General features: G+C 40.4%; 1 protein-coding gene across 8 annotated transcripts in view; it reads left to right on the top strand.

The window, feature by feature from the left end:
* tafa5a (TAFA chemokine like family member 5a) overlaps positions 1–15128 on the top strand; it is a 684328-nt gene that overhangs the window by 231339 nt on the left and 437861 nt on the right. For 4 of the 8 annotated variants that reach the window (XM_062064578.1, XM_062064576.1, XM_062064575.1 and 1 more), the window contains 2 exons: positions 5786–5848; positions 7805–7890. In XM_062064578.1, coding sequence (XP_061920562.1) covers positions 5786–5848; positions 7805–7890 — 149 coding nt within the window. Of the gene's footprint in view, positions 1–5785; positions 5849–7390; positions 7538–7804; positions 7891–15128 lie in introns of those variants that run through there. The other 4 variants (XM_062064579.1, XM_062064581.1, XM_062064580.1 and 1 more) reach the window with 3 other exon arrangements.

The following is a 15128-nucleotide window of genomic DNA, read 5'->3' as shown; positions in this document are numbered from 1 at the left end:
GTGGCGGACGTAATTATTTCGTGGCGGGCCGCAACAAATAAATGAATGTGTGGGAAACACTGTATATACATACCAGAATATTAGACTTAGACTTCCTTTTTATTGTCATTCAAATTTGAACTTTACAGTACAGATAAGAACGAAATTTTGTTGCATTAGCTCATGGTAGTGCAGGATAAAAAAGCAATAAGGTGCAGATATAAATAAATAGATTACTGTACAGATAAATATATTGCACTTTTGCATATGCATCCAGGTTTATGGATGTATGTAATGTCTTTTTTATTCCAGCGAGTTAATCCATTTTTGGGGGGAATTGAGGGGATTATTCTGATGCGTTCAAGAGTCTTATGGCCTGAGGGAAGAAGCTGTTACAGAACCCGGAGGTTCTGCTACGGAGGCTGCGGAACCTCTTTCTAGAGTCCAGCAGTGAAAACAGACCTTCCCAGTCTGTGGAACACTCTCCCTGACCACCTGAGGGCACCACAGACTGTGGATGCTTTTAAAAAAGGCTTAAAAGCCCTTCTTTTTAAAAAGCCTTTTTTTAGATATGTGCATACTAGTTATAGTTATTTGGCTGTTCTAGTTTTAATTTTTATTTATTTCTTTATTATCTTTTTTTTTTTTTTTAATACACTAGCACTTTGAGATTGTTTACTCAATATAAAGTGCTTTTTACAAATAAAATCTATTATTATTATTATTATTGGTGGGGGTGGGAGGAGTTTCTGCAGATTTTCTGAGCCCTGGTCAGGCAGCGGCTTTTTGCGATCTCCTGGATAGGAAATCGCAAATATATAATATAAGCCGCACCCACTGAATTTGAGATTTGTTTCCGATATATTAGCCGCACCAGACTATAAGCCACAAATATATACAGGTACGTTACGACATAAGTTATTTACACAGAACTATTTTATAAATGTTTATGTACATACCTCAATTGTTTCTAAACGGGGTCTGTGACACGGCAGTAAAGCGGCTGATCAAACAAAACAGAAGTCCTCGTCACGGACCCAGTAGCTGCAGAAGCTAGCTCTCCAGTCAGCTAAACAGACCCGATAACTCCACGGTGACATTTTGGTAAATTTACTGATGAATTTGTGAAACAGAATGCCATTGTCGGTTAATAATACTAATACACTCGCAGACATGCTTGCGTAGAGCGTCTTAGCTAATGCTAACGATGCTAGCTTGATTAAATTATGATAGCACGTACAAAAATGCATGAAAACCCTCCTACAGACATCACATATGGGACGCTTAAGTCAGTATGAATTGTTTTAGATATATTGTAAAACTTACCAACGTTGCTTGTGTTATGATCCGTTGCCCGGATCTTGTGTTATTTGGTTTTGACTCCCTTAGTTCTGTTTTCATCACCCTTGAGTTGGTGTGTTTTGGTTACCATGGGTGCTGACTAGTTTCCCCTGCCTCTGATTAGTGTCCGGGGCGCTCACCTGCTGCCGGGCACTAATCAGCGAGCTACTTATTCCCGTTTTTCGCCACGCTCAGTCTGGCTTTCTTGTGTGCACTACGCAACAGTTACAACCTCTACTTTTTGATTCCTATGCCGGTTTGTATGCTAAGCTTTCGCGCTAGCCTTTTCTTTAGCTTTCCCGTGCTATCGGCATGCTTGTTTTGTTTATCTGCATTTCCTGCATGATTAATGGACAATAAATAATTCCCTTACCTGCACCTTGCCTCCAGAGTTCCGTCTGCATCTTGGGAGAATGATCCATGCAGTAAAACGTGACCCCGTCGTTACAGCTCGGAGTAATGAGTAAAGCATCCATACGTGTAAAAACGCTATGGACGGATAGAAAACAGAACGGCACGTCTAGTTTCGATTAAAAGTTCTAAACAGCAGGGAACATTGTAGGCATTCCCCCAGCTGCACTTGCAGTGAGCGAACTCGTCCAAAAGAGGGCACCATAGCGCAAACAATAACACCATTTTGGTGTATTTGCACGGTTTTATAATGAAAACTATTTGCTTTGTGGCCGTCAGCGGGAAAAAAAATAGCCACACCGTTTTATGAGCCGCAGGGTTCAAAGGGTAGGAAAAACATATTTACGGTTTTCCTTTTTTTGTGGAATAAATTGGTAAACTTCGATTCGAGCCATTTCTCATCATTTAAGACAGCCTTAGAACGAAATAATCTGGGTGGACTCTTCCCTCCTCATACTCTGATCAGGGCTTTCCTACTAAACATGCAATGAGTGAGTCCTCATTCGCAGAGGATTTAAAATTGCCCACCGCGGAAGTAGTCAAACTGAACAATTACACACAGATTTAGCGGATTACAAGGCATACGCAGCAATTAGCCACTTTATTAGTGCACTTTTATAGTCTGTTTTAAAAGAAGCCCAATTTAGAGCTCATTACTGCAGCGAGTCTAAACGGGATAGCTTTGAAATGTCTATTAATTAAATGTTTACTTGGTGGAAATGATACCCGGCTTCAACCGCTATTCACACAAAATCAGCTCTCTGCAAAAAAAAAAAAAAAAAAAAAAAAAAGTCAAAGGAGACAATTATGCATTGACATTCTGTTTCTTGAGGACGTCCGGGTGGTCCGAACTGTCAATCAGACTTTAAGGCACCATACTTAATGACCGTCAGCACCCATGCAGCAGCTCGTACACGGTTGACTTCTTGTTACTCGGAAACATACACAAGTCATGTGCTGTATGAAGGGCCCCGCAATCTGTGTGGGGGCCCCTGTTTTGTGTGATATAAACGCATGTCAAGTGTCCATTAATGAATGACAGGGAACATAAAAGAATGATAGTAACCTGTGTAATTACTGTACAGAATTGCTGAAAATACAAACTACAGGAAATGGTACAGTCCACCCTGTCATCAGTGTGGTGTAACGTACAAAACCCAAAACCAGTGAAGTTGGCACGTTGTGTAAATCGTAATAAAAAACAGAATACAATGATTTGCAAATCCTTATCAATTTATATTTAATTAATAGACTGCAAAGACGAGATACTTAACGTTTGAACTGAGAAACTTATTTTTTGTTTTGCAAATAATCATTAACTTAGAATTTCATGGCAACAACACATTGCAAAAAACTTTTTTACCACTGTGTTACATGGCCTTTCCTTTTAACAACACTCAGTACACGTTTGGGAACTGAGGAGACCGATTTTTGAAGCTTTTCCAGGTGGAATTATTTCCCATTCTTGCTTAATGTACAGTTTAAGTTGTTCAACAGTTGTGGTATTTTACGCTTCTGGGTGTTGTTGATGAATGGCTTTCCCTTTGCATAGTAGAGTTTTAACTTGCACTTACAGATGTAGCGACCAACTGTAGTTACTGACAGTGGTTTTCTGAATTGTTCCTGAGCTAATGTGGTGATATCCTTTACACACTGATGTCGGTTTTTGATGCAGTACCGCCTGAGGGATCCAAGGCAGTGGCGTGCAGTCACTAGAGGCAGGGGAGGCGAGGCCATCATGGAAAGAAAAAAAAAAGTAAAAATAAAAATACAAAAAAATTGTTATATGTATCCAGTGATTATACTAAAGTTATTTTCCATTTAACTTCACCAGTTTTAGATTATTTTTATTTTTATTTTCACATTTGCCGTTCAAATACTGAGAAGACACGGTGCGGTGATCAGCAGCCAGTTAAGGCACTTGTGCCTCAACATGGATTGCGGACTCGGCTAACTGCTGGCCCGCTGTGCAGTGAGAGCGTATTGCTATATGAATTATATTATACATTTCCATAGTTTAGTTAGCTGAGGTATATAATGTACAGTGTATTTTGTCAACAACTGTATGTGTGTAACGTATTTTTAGTGCTGAGCATTCATAAATCTGCTGCGAAGACGCACTGTGTGAGGCTCGTCTCATAACCCCGCCTCCTGGTGCCAAGCACCTCCGCCGCAGAATGCACCGCCCGACGGGAGCGCCACACCAACCAAAGCCCACACCCAAACCCTCCACGTGCAAGACTGAATCCACCCAAAAAAAGTCACTTAACAAGAAGCCAAAAAGTGCAAAAACAACAATGCTCGCGCTGCAGGAGCCGCGAACGACCGCAGGGACACAACATTAGGTACACCTGCACTGCAGGTTCATATGTTTGTAAATCTGACTGTGATGATGCAGTCGTGCCTCACCAGACATTAACCTCACCGCACGCCACTGATCCAAGGTCACGGGCATTCAATGTTACGTGCAGTGATTTCTCCGGATTCTCTGAACCTTTTGATGATACTACAGACCTTAGAAAGTGAAACCCCTAAATTCCTTGCAATAGCTGGTTGAGAAATGTTGTTCTTAAACTGTTCGACAATTTGCTCACTCATTTGTTCACAAAGTGGTGACCCTCGCCCCATCCTTGTTTGTGAATGACTGAGCATTTCAGGGAAGCTGCTTTTATACCCAATCATGGCACCCACCTGTTCCCAATTAGCCTGTTTTACCTGTGGGATGTTCCAAATAAGTGTTTGATGAGCATTCCTCAACTTTCTCAGTCCTTTTTGCCACATGTGCCAGCTTTTTTGAAACATGTTGCAGGCATCAAATTCCAAATGAGCTAATATTTGCAAAAAAAACAACTATGTTTTCTATTTCGAACATTAGGTGTCGTGTCTTTGCAGTCTATTCAATTGACTCTAGGTTGAAAAGGATTTGCAAATCATTGTATTCTCTTTTTATTTACCATTTACACAACGTGCCAACTTCACTGGTTTTGGTTTTTGTACATGAAACAGGAAGTGGCTTACTTCTTACACAGCCAGTGACGTCACGGTGTTATAAAAACATTGCCTGTGCAGTTACACATGTTAACCTCCAAACCACATCGAGATTAAGGTCAAATCTAGCGTATTTGTGACAAAATACGCAATTTCCGGTGCAGTGTTTGCACGTTTTTTGAATAACTTGTGAAACTGGACTCAAGCGATGATTAAAAGTGGAAACTGAAAGAGTTGCAAGGTACGGTTTAGAGATTGTGTAAGTTGTACAGTGCACCCTGACATCAGTAAGTCGGCAGAAAAGGGGTTAGCCTTTTTTTTCCCCTCCCTACTTGATGCATTGAAGAACCTCACCCTGTGGTGCTGTCCATGGTTCTAAAGATCACTGGTCCACAGGGCGCTGTCCATAGTGCTAGAACTCCTTGCTCAGCGTTACATAACTACTGTATAACTCTGAGGGGAACTGCACTCTTTTTGGAATTGTGCCTATCACAATCCTTATGTAAGACAAGAACACATGTTTTTTTTATTTATTGTTTTATGCATTCTAAATTGTAAATTAACTCTAGCAAAAGTCAGCTAACAATGGGGCTAATGAGAGTCGCTTTATTCCGCATACAAAGTGCTCCAAAAAAACATCCAATATATACAGTACATGCTGTAAGTATATATGTCATTTAGTAACATTCATAATAACATGTCATATTCTTGTATTTTACGCATTTATCATCACTACCCACGCTTATTCCTTCAACAACAACACCACTACTCATGGCAGACTTCACGGGAGACAACAAAGACTACCTTGGGACAAACGATGATGAAAAACCTCATATTTGTAAGAATGAGCTACACGTTTTGGAAGCTGAGTGATAAGCAAATCCAGCATGCGCTAACTACAAACATAATAAAGCAAACACTTACTGTACAATGTCTGCTCTCACTGGGCTGGTCATGTATTCCTGTTTAGATGAAGAATTAATCATAATGCTCACAACGGGTAAAAAAAATAAATAAAATGTTGCTGTAAACGAGTGTATTTTCCTGTCTTTCTCGCCATCTCCAGGTCTAAGTTGGATGACAAAGTTGACCAACTTCTCGGTCTGTGTCCACGTCTTCTACTATCCAGGTGAGAAGCATGCTTTATTGTCTACAATTCACTTTCACCAGCTCAGTATGTCAATATAGCATCATAAGCTAGTTGTGATCACGGCACTGCTAAAAGTAGTTCCTCTGTGTTAGCGCTTATAATAACATTATCGCTAATACTCGGTTATTATTCGGTTCATGACCAATCCATACATCCATTTTCTGCCGCTTGTCCCTTTTGGGGTCGCGGGGGGTGCTGGAGCCTATCTCAGCTGCATTCGGGCGGAAGGCGGGGTACACCCTGGACAAGTCGCCACCTCATCACAGGGCCAACACAGATAGACAGACAACACTCACATTCACACACTAGGGCCAATTTTAGTGTTAAAGTTAAATTAAATATACCAATGATTGTCACACACACACTAGGTATGGCGGAATTATTATCCATGTAACCCATCACCCTTGATCACCCCCTGGGAGGTGAGGGGAGCAGTGAGCAGCAGCGGTGGCCTCGCCCGGGAATCATTTTTGGTGATTTAACCTCCAATTCCAACCCTTGATGCTGTGTGCCAAGCAGGGAGGTAAAGGGTCCCATTTTTTTTTTATAGTCTTTGGTATGACTCGGTCGGGGTTTGAACTCACAACCTACCGATCTCAGGGCGGACACTCTAACCACTAGGCCACTGAGCCAATCAAGCTATCCCCAGGTGCATGTCTTTGGAGGTGGGAGGAAGCCGGAGTACCCGGAGGGAACCCACACAGTCACGGGTAGAATAAATGCAAACTCCACACAGAGAGATCCCGAGCCCGGGTTTGAACTCAGGACCTTCGTATTGTGAGGCACATGCACTAACCCCTGTCGCACCGTGCTGCCCAGGTCATGACATGTACAGTAAATGGCGCATTGTTGTTTTTTTGTTTATGTTGGAGTGTTTTATTAGCCACCTCTTACTTGCCGTATATTACGACTTAGAATGCATGAAAAAATTAGAAAAATGTCAATTTTTTCTGAAATGATGGGCTAAAATTCCCAAAACAGTGCATTTTCCCCTTTAAAAATCAACCACATGTGAATCTTTCAGCTACGAATTGATTAAACATGCATTATTCATGAAATAAATTGTCATTTATAAGCACCTGTAAAAGACGCCGCACTCTCAGGCTAGTTCACTCCACTAATTTATGGCTAATCTCATCCCATTTGGCTGAATAAAACAGCACTCCAGCCACGCTAAAATGCAGATTTACTGTCATGATTATGTTTACGAGGCTCCAAAAAAAGAAGAAGAAAAAAAAAAAAAAACCCCCATCAATCCTCCCCACTATTGACTGCACAATCCAACATCAATGAACACCTGTAATGTGTAACATGTCATCATTTTTGATTTCTTTCCCGCCATGCACTGCAATCTCACGGGACTTATTCCTATGACGTATCGATTATAACATTTCAACGTGCTTTCCCCCACTCACTCTGTCCTGCGTGACGCGCCGTCTTGCATGCGGTGATCACTTTCCTTCCTGGGTGCGTAAAGTAGGATTTTTTTTTTTTTTTTTTTTTTTTTTTTTCTTTCTAAAGGGGGTGTGGGCTTTTGCCAGCAGGGCTTGAGAGGCTGCGTGGATGAACACCAGCAGCCTGCACAGGTGCACCTCACGTCTTTTACGACGCTGCGGTATCGATGATTGAAGACTTGGAGCAGCCACACACCGGCGCGTCCTCCCGCAGGTGAAATACCACCAGGATTAACATTTAGCGCCCTAAACAAGGAGACCTTTTTTTTTTTTTTTTTTTTTTCTTTCTTTTTTTTTTTCTCTCCATGGAGGATGTGACATTTTCTTAGCAAACCCTGATCTTTTTTTCCCCCCCTCCTCTTAACGCACGGAGAAATGCGCCTCATTAGAGTCCCAGTTGGATTGTGAGCTTCTTCTTCTTCTTCCTTTTTGGAACTGGTCTTCTCGTCTTTGTGTTCTCTTTCATGGCCCCGGTGACCAGACGCCAAGACGCCTGTCGCTGGCCGAGGATGTCGTCAACTTTCTGGGCTTTTGTGCTGCTCACCGCGCTCATGGTGCTCTACTGCGGTAAGTGCCGGTGCGCGCTCGGCGGGCTGCTGCGCAGTGGGTGGTGCGTTCTTCCGTGCGCATTTCTGCATCTATTCTATTCATTCTAGTGCGCACCATTTTTTTTCCCACACACGCCAACATGTGGTATGGTTTGCGCAATCCGACATGTCCGAAAAAGGAGTAGGGACAGTTTTTAAATGGAATTTTTAATCAATAAACTGGAGGATCATACAATAACAACACCAGCTTTAATGGTTTGACTTGGTAGGCTGTGCTCTCTTGTTCAATGTGAAAATGAATATTAACCATGAACTAAAGCAGGGGTGTGGGGAAAAATCTACTCCCCAAGTGGGCCGGACGGGTACAGTCACGGCACGATAACTTCAAAATAAAGACGACTTCAGATTGTTTTCTTTGTTTAGAACAGGGGTGTCAAACTCATTTTAGATCGGGGGCCACATGGAGGAAAATCTACTCCCAAGTGGGCCGGACTGGTAAAATCACGGCACGATAACTTAAAAATAAAGACAATGTAGTGGATTGTCCGAAGCTTAAGCAGGCAACAAAAGTAGTTTAGTACAACAAATTTATTTACCCATTATCAGAAGTGCAGGTTGAATTGAGTTGGTCGTGCAGACAAACCACAAGTTACTCCGGAGCCAACAAGACACACACAAGCCAAAATCACCCCCGAGTTCCGGTCTTCTGCCATTCATTTATATGTCTGTTGTGCGTCATCGTTCCTTATCAAATGCGTCAATGTCTTGTTTTGCTTTTCCTATCTGTTCCATAACAACTCGAATCCTTGAGACAGTCAACACATTCTGTAGACAGGTTGGCACGACTTAATATTCACTTTTGTCCCACAACTGGTCCATTCAATGGCACAAAAATACAAGAGTATTGAAAATGAGCGGACATTCTTAAAAGACAAGAAATATAGGTCAAAAGGTCAGAAATTCTACTACAACAACTTCAGATTGTTTTCTTTTTTTTTTATAAATAGAACAAGCACATTCTGAAAATGTACAAATCATAATGTTGTTGGTTTTTTTTTTTACACTTACATGTTGTGGTTAACAGTATTCTATCTTTATTTGTCATTATTTATACTTTCTGAATAAATTATGTGATAATATTCATCAGTCAAATCATTGGTGTTGATTTTCAATCTATCGAGATAAAAAAAATAATATCAAAATCATGTTATTCATGTAGTTTGATCATTTTCCTGGACTGGTGCACTCACATCATGTGGTTACTTCTTCTTTTTTTTTTTACATATGTAGCATCATCCCCAATGATACAAAGAATTGCTATTGCGACATCTAGTGGACACATTTAGAACGGCGGTTTCTTTCATTCCAAAATTTCGGCTCATTTTTATATTTAGCAAACTTATCCCGCGGGCCGGATAAAACTTGTTCGGGGGCCTGATCCGGCCCACGGGCCGTACGTTTGATTGACACCCCTGGTTTAGAATAATGATAAATGGGTTATACTTGTATAGCGCTTTTCTACCTTCAAGGTACTCAAAGCGCTTTGACACTATTTCCACATTTCACCCGTTCACACACACGTTCACACACTGATGGCGGGAGCTGCCATGCAAGGCGCTAACCAGCAGCCATCAGGAGCAAGGGTGAGGTGTCTTGCCCAAGGACACAACGGACGTGACTAGGATGGTAGAAGGTGGGGATTGAACCCCAGTAACCAGCAATAGAATAGAATATGTCGTTATTGTCATTGTACATTGTACGACGAAATTGTAAGCAAAACTAATTTAGTGCAAATTCATAACACATACAACCGTAAGAACATAGATAAAAATACATAAAAATAGCAAGCACACATGCACAGTCATTATTGTCGTCTTGTGTTCAGCGACACTATTGCTCTCGGGAAAAATAGTGTTCTTAAGTCTGTTTGTCCGGCATTTTATTGTCTATCTCCTGCCCGAGGGCAGCAGTTCAAAAAGTTTATGTCCAGGGTGAGATTGTTTTCTTTGTTTAAAAATAGAACAAGCACATTCTGACAATGTACAAATCATAATGTTGTTGTTTTTTTACACTTACATGTTGCAGTTAATAGTATTCCATCTGTATTTGTCATTATTTATACTTTCTGAATACATGATGTGAAAATGTTCATCAGTCAACTCTTTGGTGTTCATTTTCAATCTATCGAGGTAAAAAAAAAATTATCAAAATCAAATTACAGTATGTTATTTATTAGGGGGGGTGGGAAGAAATCGATTCGAATTCGAATCGCGATTCTCACGTTGTGCGATTCAGAATCGATTCTCATTTTTTAAAAATCTATTTTTTATTTTTTTTAAATTAATCACTCCAACAAAACAATACACAGCAATACCATAACAATGCAATCCAATTCCAAAACCAAACCCGACCCAGCAACACTCAGAACTGCAATAAACAGAACAATTGAGAGGAGACACAAACACGACACAGAACAAACCAAAAGTAGTGAAACAAAAATTAATATTATCAACAACAGTATCAATATTAGTTACAATTTCAACATAGCAGTGATTAAAAAAACCCTCATTAGACATTTATAAAAAATAAAATAAAAAAGAACAATAGTGTCACAGTGGCTTACACTTGCATCGCATCTCATAAGCTTGACAACACACTGTGTCCAATATTTTCACAAAGATAAAATAAGTCATATTTTTGGTTCATTTAATAGTTCAAACAAATGTACATTATTGCAATCAGTTGATAAAACATTGTCCTTTACAATTATAAAAGCTTTTTACAAAAATCTACTACTCTGCTTGCATGTCAGCAGACTGGGGTAGATCCTGCTGAAATCTATGTATTGAATGAATAGAAAATCCTTTTGAATCGGGAAAAAAATCGTTTTTGAATCGAGAATCGTGTTGAATTGAACAAAAAAAAAACGATTTTGAATCGAATCGTGACCCCAAGAATCGATATTGAATCGAATCGTGGGACACCCAAAGATTCACAACCCTATTATTTATGTAGTTTGATAATTTTCCACGACTGGTGCACTAACTAACATGTGATTTATTTTTTCTACATATGTAGCATCATTTACAAAGATGCAAAGAATTGCTATTGTGACATCTAGTGGACACATTTAGATACAACTGTTTCTTTCATTCAAAAATTCCGGCTCATTTATATACATAGCAAACTCATCCCGCGGCCCGGATTAAACCTGAACCGGCCCACGGGCCGTACGTTCGACACCCTTGAACTAAAGATATAAACAAGTAAGGCTAATAAATAATAGAGCAGTGGTGACTCGGGCAAAGCAACAACAAAAAAAAGTTGAGAGTGAGTTAATCCATAATACAATGATTATCATTAGATGTGTTCTGCTTCTTCCTACTCCTTTTTTTGACATGTTAATGTGTTTATGCTTACACTACCGTTCAAAAGTTTGGGGTCAAATTGAAATGTCCTTATTTTTGAAGGAAAAGCACTGTACTTTTAAATGAAGATAACTCTAAACTAGTCTTAACTTTAAAGAAATACACTCTATACATTGCTAATGTGGTAAATGACTATTCTAGCTGCAAATGTCTGGTTTTTGGTGCAATATCTACATAGGTGTATAGAGGCCCATTTCCAGCAACTATCACTCCAGTGTTCTAATGGTACAATGTGTTTGCTCATTGGCTCAGAAGGCTAATTGATGATTAGAAAACCCTTGTGCAATCATGTTCACACACCTGAAAACAGTTTAGCTCTTTACAGAAGCTACAAAACTGACCTTCCTTTGAGCAGATTGAGTTTCTGGAGCATCACATTTGTGGGGTCAACTAAACGCTCAAAATGGCCAGAAAAAGAGAACTTTCATCTAAAACTCGACAGTCTATTCTTGTTCTTAGAAATGAAGGCTATTCCACAAAGTTGTTTGGGTGACCCCAAACTTTTGAGCGGTAGTGTGTGTTTTTAACTGTTTCAGTGCATTTTTCCAACTGCTTCTGAGTGTCTTGAAGGTGCCTTATATGATACATGATGTATTGTTGTGTTGAATTGTGCAAACATGTGATGTGACTTTGTATAGGCCACGCGTGTTCCAAACAAGCCAAGCCACCATGGTTACCGTAGCAACCATACACCATGCATGGGATACTGCACTGCCTTTTCCCATTAGGGGCTCCTCTTTTAACATTAGGGGCTCCTCTTTTATGAGCAAGCGCCCCAAGACTGGCGTTTTTTTTTTTAATGTCGTTGCACCTTTTACGCGCCTCATATTTCATTTGTTTTGTTCTCCTGAGGGTAAGATCAGTCAGTTGTCATAAATACGGGGACGCGTTTGCTTCCTGGCAACCTTCCTGCCTTTCTTCAGCGAATGCACGTGAGTCACTGGTGCACACAGTTCAGGCCTACTGTGTGTGGAGACAAACTCGGCTTAGTGCGCGATGAGCCCGTTTAATAAGAAAAAAAGCTAGCCGTATTAGCCAATGAGATAGTGATTATTATAATCTTGTCTTGGAGCACAGTAGCAATGCTGGTGTTTAGTGTATATATAGTTGTACAACAAGTAGCATCTGCCTTCAGGGTGCCATAGCCACAGAGGCACCTGTTTTTGATGGGAAAGGGGCATTAATCTTTGATTTACTTTAGAGTAGTCAGTGTACAGCTTGTAAAGCTCTGTCGATTTTGGACTGAACATGAGTCAACATGCATTTTTGTCTAAATCAGGGGTGTCCATATTTTTTGACTTGGGAGACACATTGGGCTATATATACTGTGTATATATATATATATATATATATATATATATATATATATATATATATATATATATATATATATATATATATATATATATATATATATATATATATATATATATACACACACAGTGCAGGCCAACAGTTTGGACACACCTTCTCATTCAATGTGTTTTCTTTATTTTCATGACTATTTACATTGTAGATTGTCACTGAAGGCATCACAACTATGAATGAACACATGTGGAGTTATGTACTTAACAAGAAAAAAAGGTGAAATAACTGAAAACATGTTTTGTATTCTAGTTTCTTCAAAATAGCCACCCTTTGCTCTGATTACTGCTTTGCACACTCTTGGCATTCTCTCGATGGGCTTCAAGCACACATGTGAAGTGAAAACTATTTCAGCTGACTACCTCTTGAAGCTCATCATATGTGTATATGTATATTTGCATGAATTTGAATATATATATATATATATATATATATGTCGGGCCACCTTGATTGACGTGTTGGGCTATTCTAAATTGTGTGTCAGGCCACATTCAATGATATGTCCGGCTACTATAAATGATGTCGGGCTATTTTCAATGATGTGGTGAGCCACTTCAATGATTTGGCGGGCAGGTTAAAATTATGTGCCGGACTAAATTATATCACATGTCGGGTCACATTAAATGAGGTGCAGGTTCACCTTAAATGAGGTGCAGGTCCACCTTAAATGACATGCAGGTCCACATTAAATGAGGTGCAGGTTCACCTTAAATGAGGTGCAGGTCCACCTTAAATGACATGCAGGTCCACATTAAATGACATGCAGGTCCACATTAAATGACATGCAGGTCCACATTAAATGAGGTGCAGGTCCACATTAAATGACATTCAGGTCCACATTAAATGAGGTGCAGGTCCACCTTAAATGACATGCAGGTCCACATTAAATGACATGCAGGTCCACATTAAATGAGGTGCAGGTCCACATTAAATGACATTCAGGTCCACCTTAAATGACATGCAGGTCCACATTAAATGACATGCAGGTCCACATTAAATGAGGTGCAGGTCCACCTTAAATGACATGCAGGTCCACATTAAATGAGGTGCAGGTCCACATTAAATGACATTCAGGTCCACCTTAAATGAGGTGCAGGTCCACATTAAATGAGGTGCAGGTCCACCTTAAATGAGGTGCAGGTCCACATTAAATGAGGTGCAGGTCCACCTTAAATGACATGCAGGTCCACATTAAATGAGGTGCAGGTCCACATTAAATGACATTCAGGTCCACCTTAAATGAGGTGCAGGTCCACATTAAATGAGGTGCAGGTCCACCTTAAATGAGGTGCAGGTCCACATTAAATGAGGTGCAGGTCCACCTTAAATGAGGTGCAGGTCCACCTTAAATGAGGTGCAGGTCCACCTTAAATGACGTGCAGGTCCACCTTAAATGAGGTGCAGGTCCACCTTAAATGACGTGCAGGTCCACCTTAAATTACGTACAGGTCCACCTTAAATGACGTGTCGAGCGACTATAAATGGTGTGTCAGGCTATTTTGATGGACGTGTCGGGCCACCTTGATTGACGTGTTGGGCCATTTTTAATGATGCCGCGGGCCACATCAATGATTTGGCGGGTGAGTTAAAATGATGTGTCAAGCAACAAAAAATGATGTGCCGGACTAAATTAAATCACATGTCGGGTCACATAAAATAACGTGTCAGGTCACTTTATTGATGTGGCGGGCCACCTTAATGACGTGGCGAGTCTAATCAAATCCGTCACTCCATTTCAAATGATGTGTCGGGCCACTTAAAGGCCTACTGAAAGCCACTACTACCGACCACGCAGTCTGATAGTTTATATATCAATGATGAAATCTTCACATTATAACACATGCCAATACGGCCGGGTTAACTTATAAAGTGACATTTTAAATTTGCCGCTAAACTTCCGGTTCGAAACGCCTCTGAGGATGACGTATGCGCGTGACGTAGCCCGGGGAACACGGGTATGCCTTCCACATTGAAGCCAATACGAAAAAGCTCTGTTTTCATTTCATAATTCCACAGTATTCTGGACATCTGTGTTCGTGAATCTGTTGCAATCATGTTCATTGCATTATGGAGAAGGAAGCTGAGCAAGCAAAGAAGAAAGTTGTCGGTGCGAAATGGACGTATTTTTCGAACGTAGTCAGCAACAACAGTACACAGCCGGCGCTTCTTTGTTTACATTCCCGAAAGATGCAGTCAAGATGGAAGAACTCGGATAACAGAGACTCTAACCAGGAGGACTTTTGACTTCGATACACAGACGCCTGTAGAGAACTGGGACAACACAGACTCTTACCAGGATTACTTTGATTTGGATGACAAAGACGCAGACGTGCTACTGTGAGTATGCAGCTTTGGCTTCTAAACATTTGATCGCTTGACCGTATGTGCGCAACTTTTTTTTGCGTATGTACGTAACTTTTTTAAAATATATAAGCTTTATGAACCTTGGGTTAGGTGAACGGTC

This window comes from Entelurus aequoreus, linkage group LG12 (genome assembly GCF_033978785.1).
Source record: "Entelurus aequoreus isolate RoL-2023_Sb linkage group LG12, RoL_Eaeq_v1.1, whole genome shotgun sequence".
In the NCBI taxonomy this organism is placed as follows: domain Eukaryota; kingdom Metazoa; phylum Chordata; class Actinopteri; order Syngnathiformes; family Syngnathidae; genus Entelurus; species Entelurus aequoreus.
The sequence above is the reverse complement of the archived record's forward strand: the minus strand, read 5'-3'. Positions and strand labels throughout refer to the sequence as shown.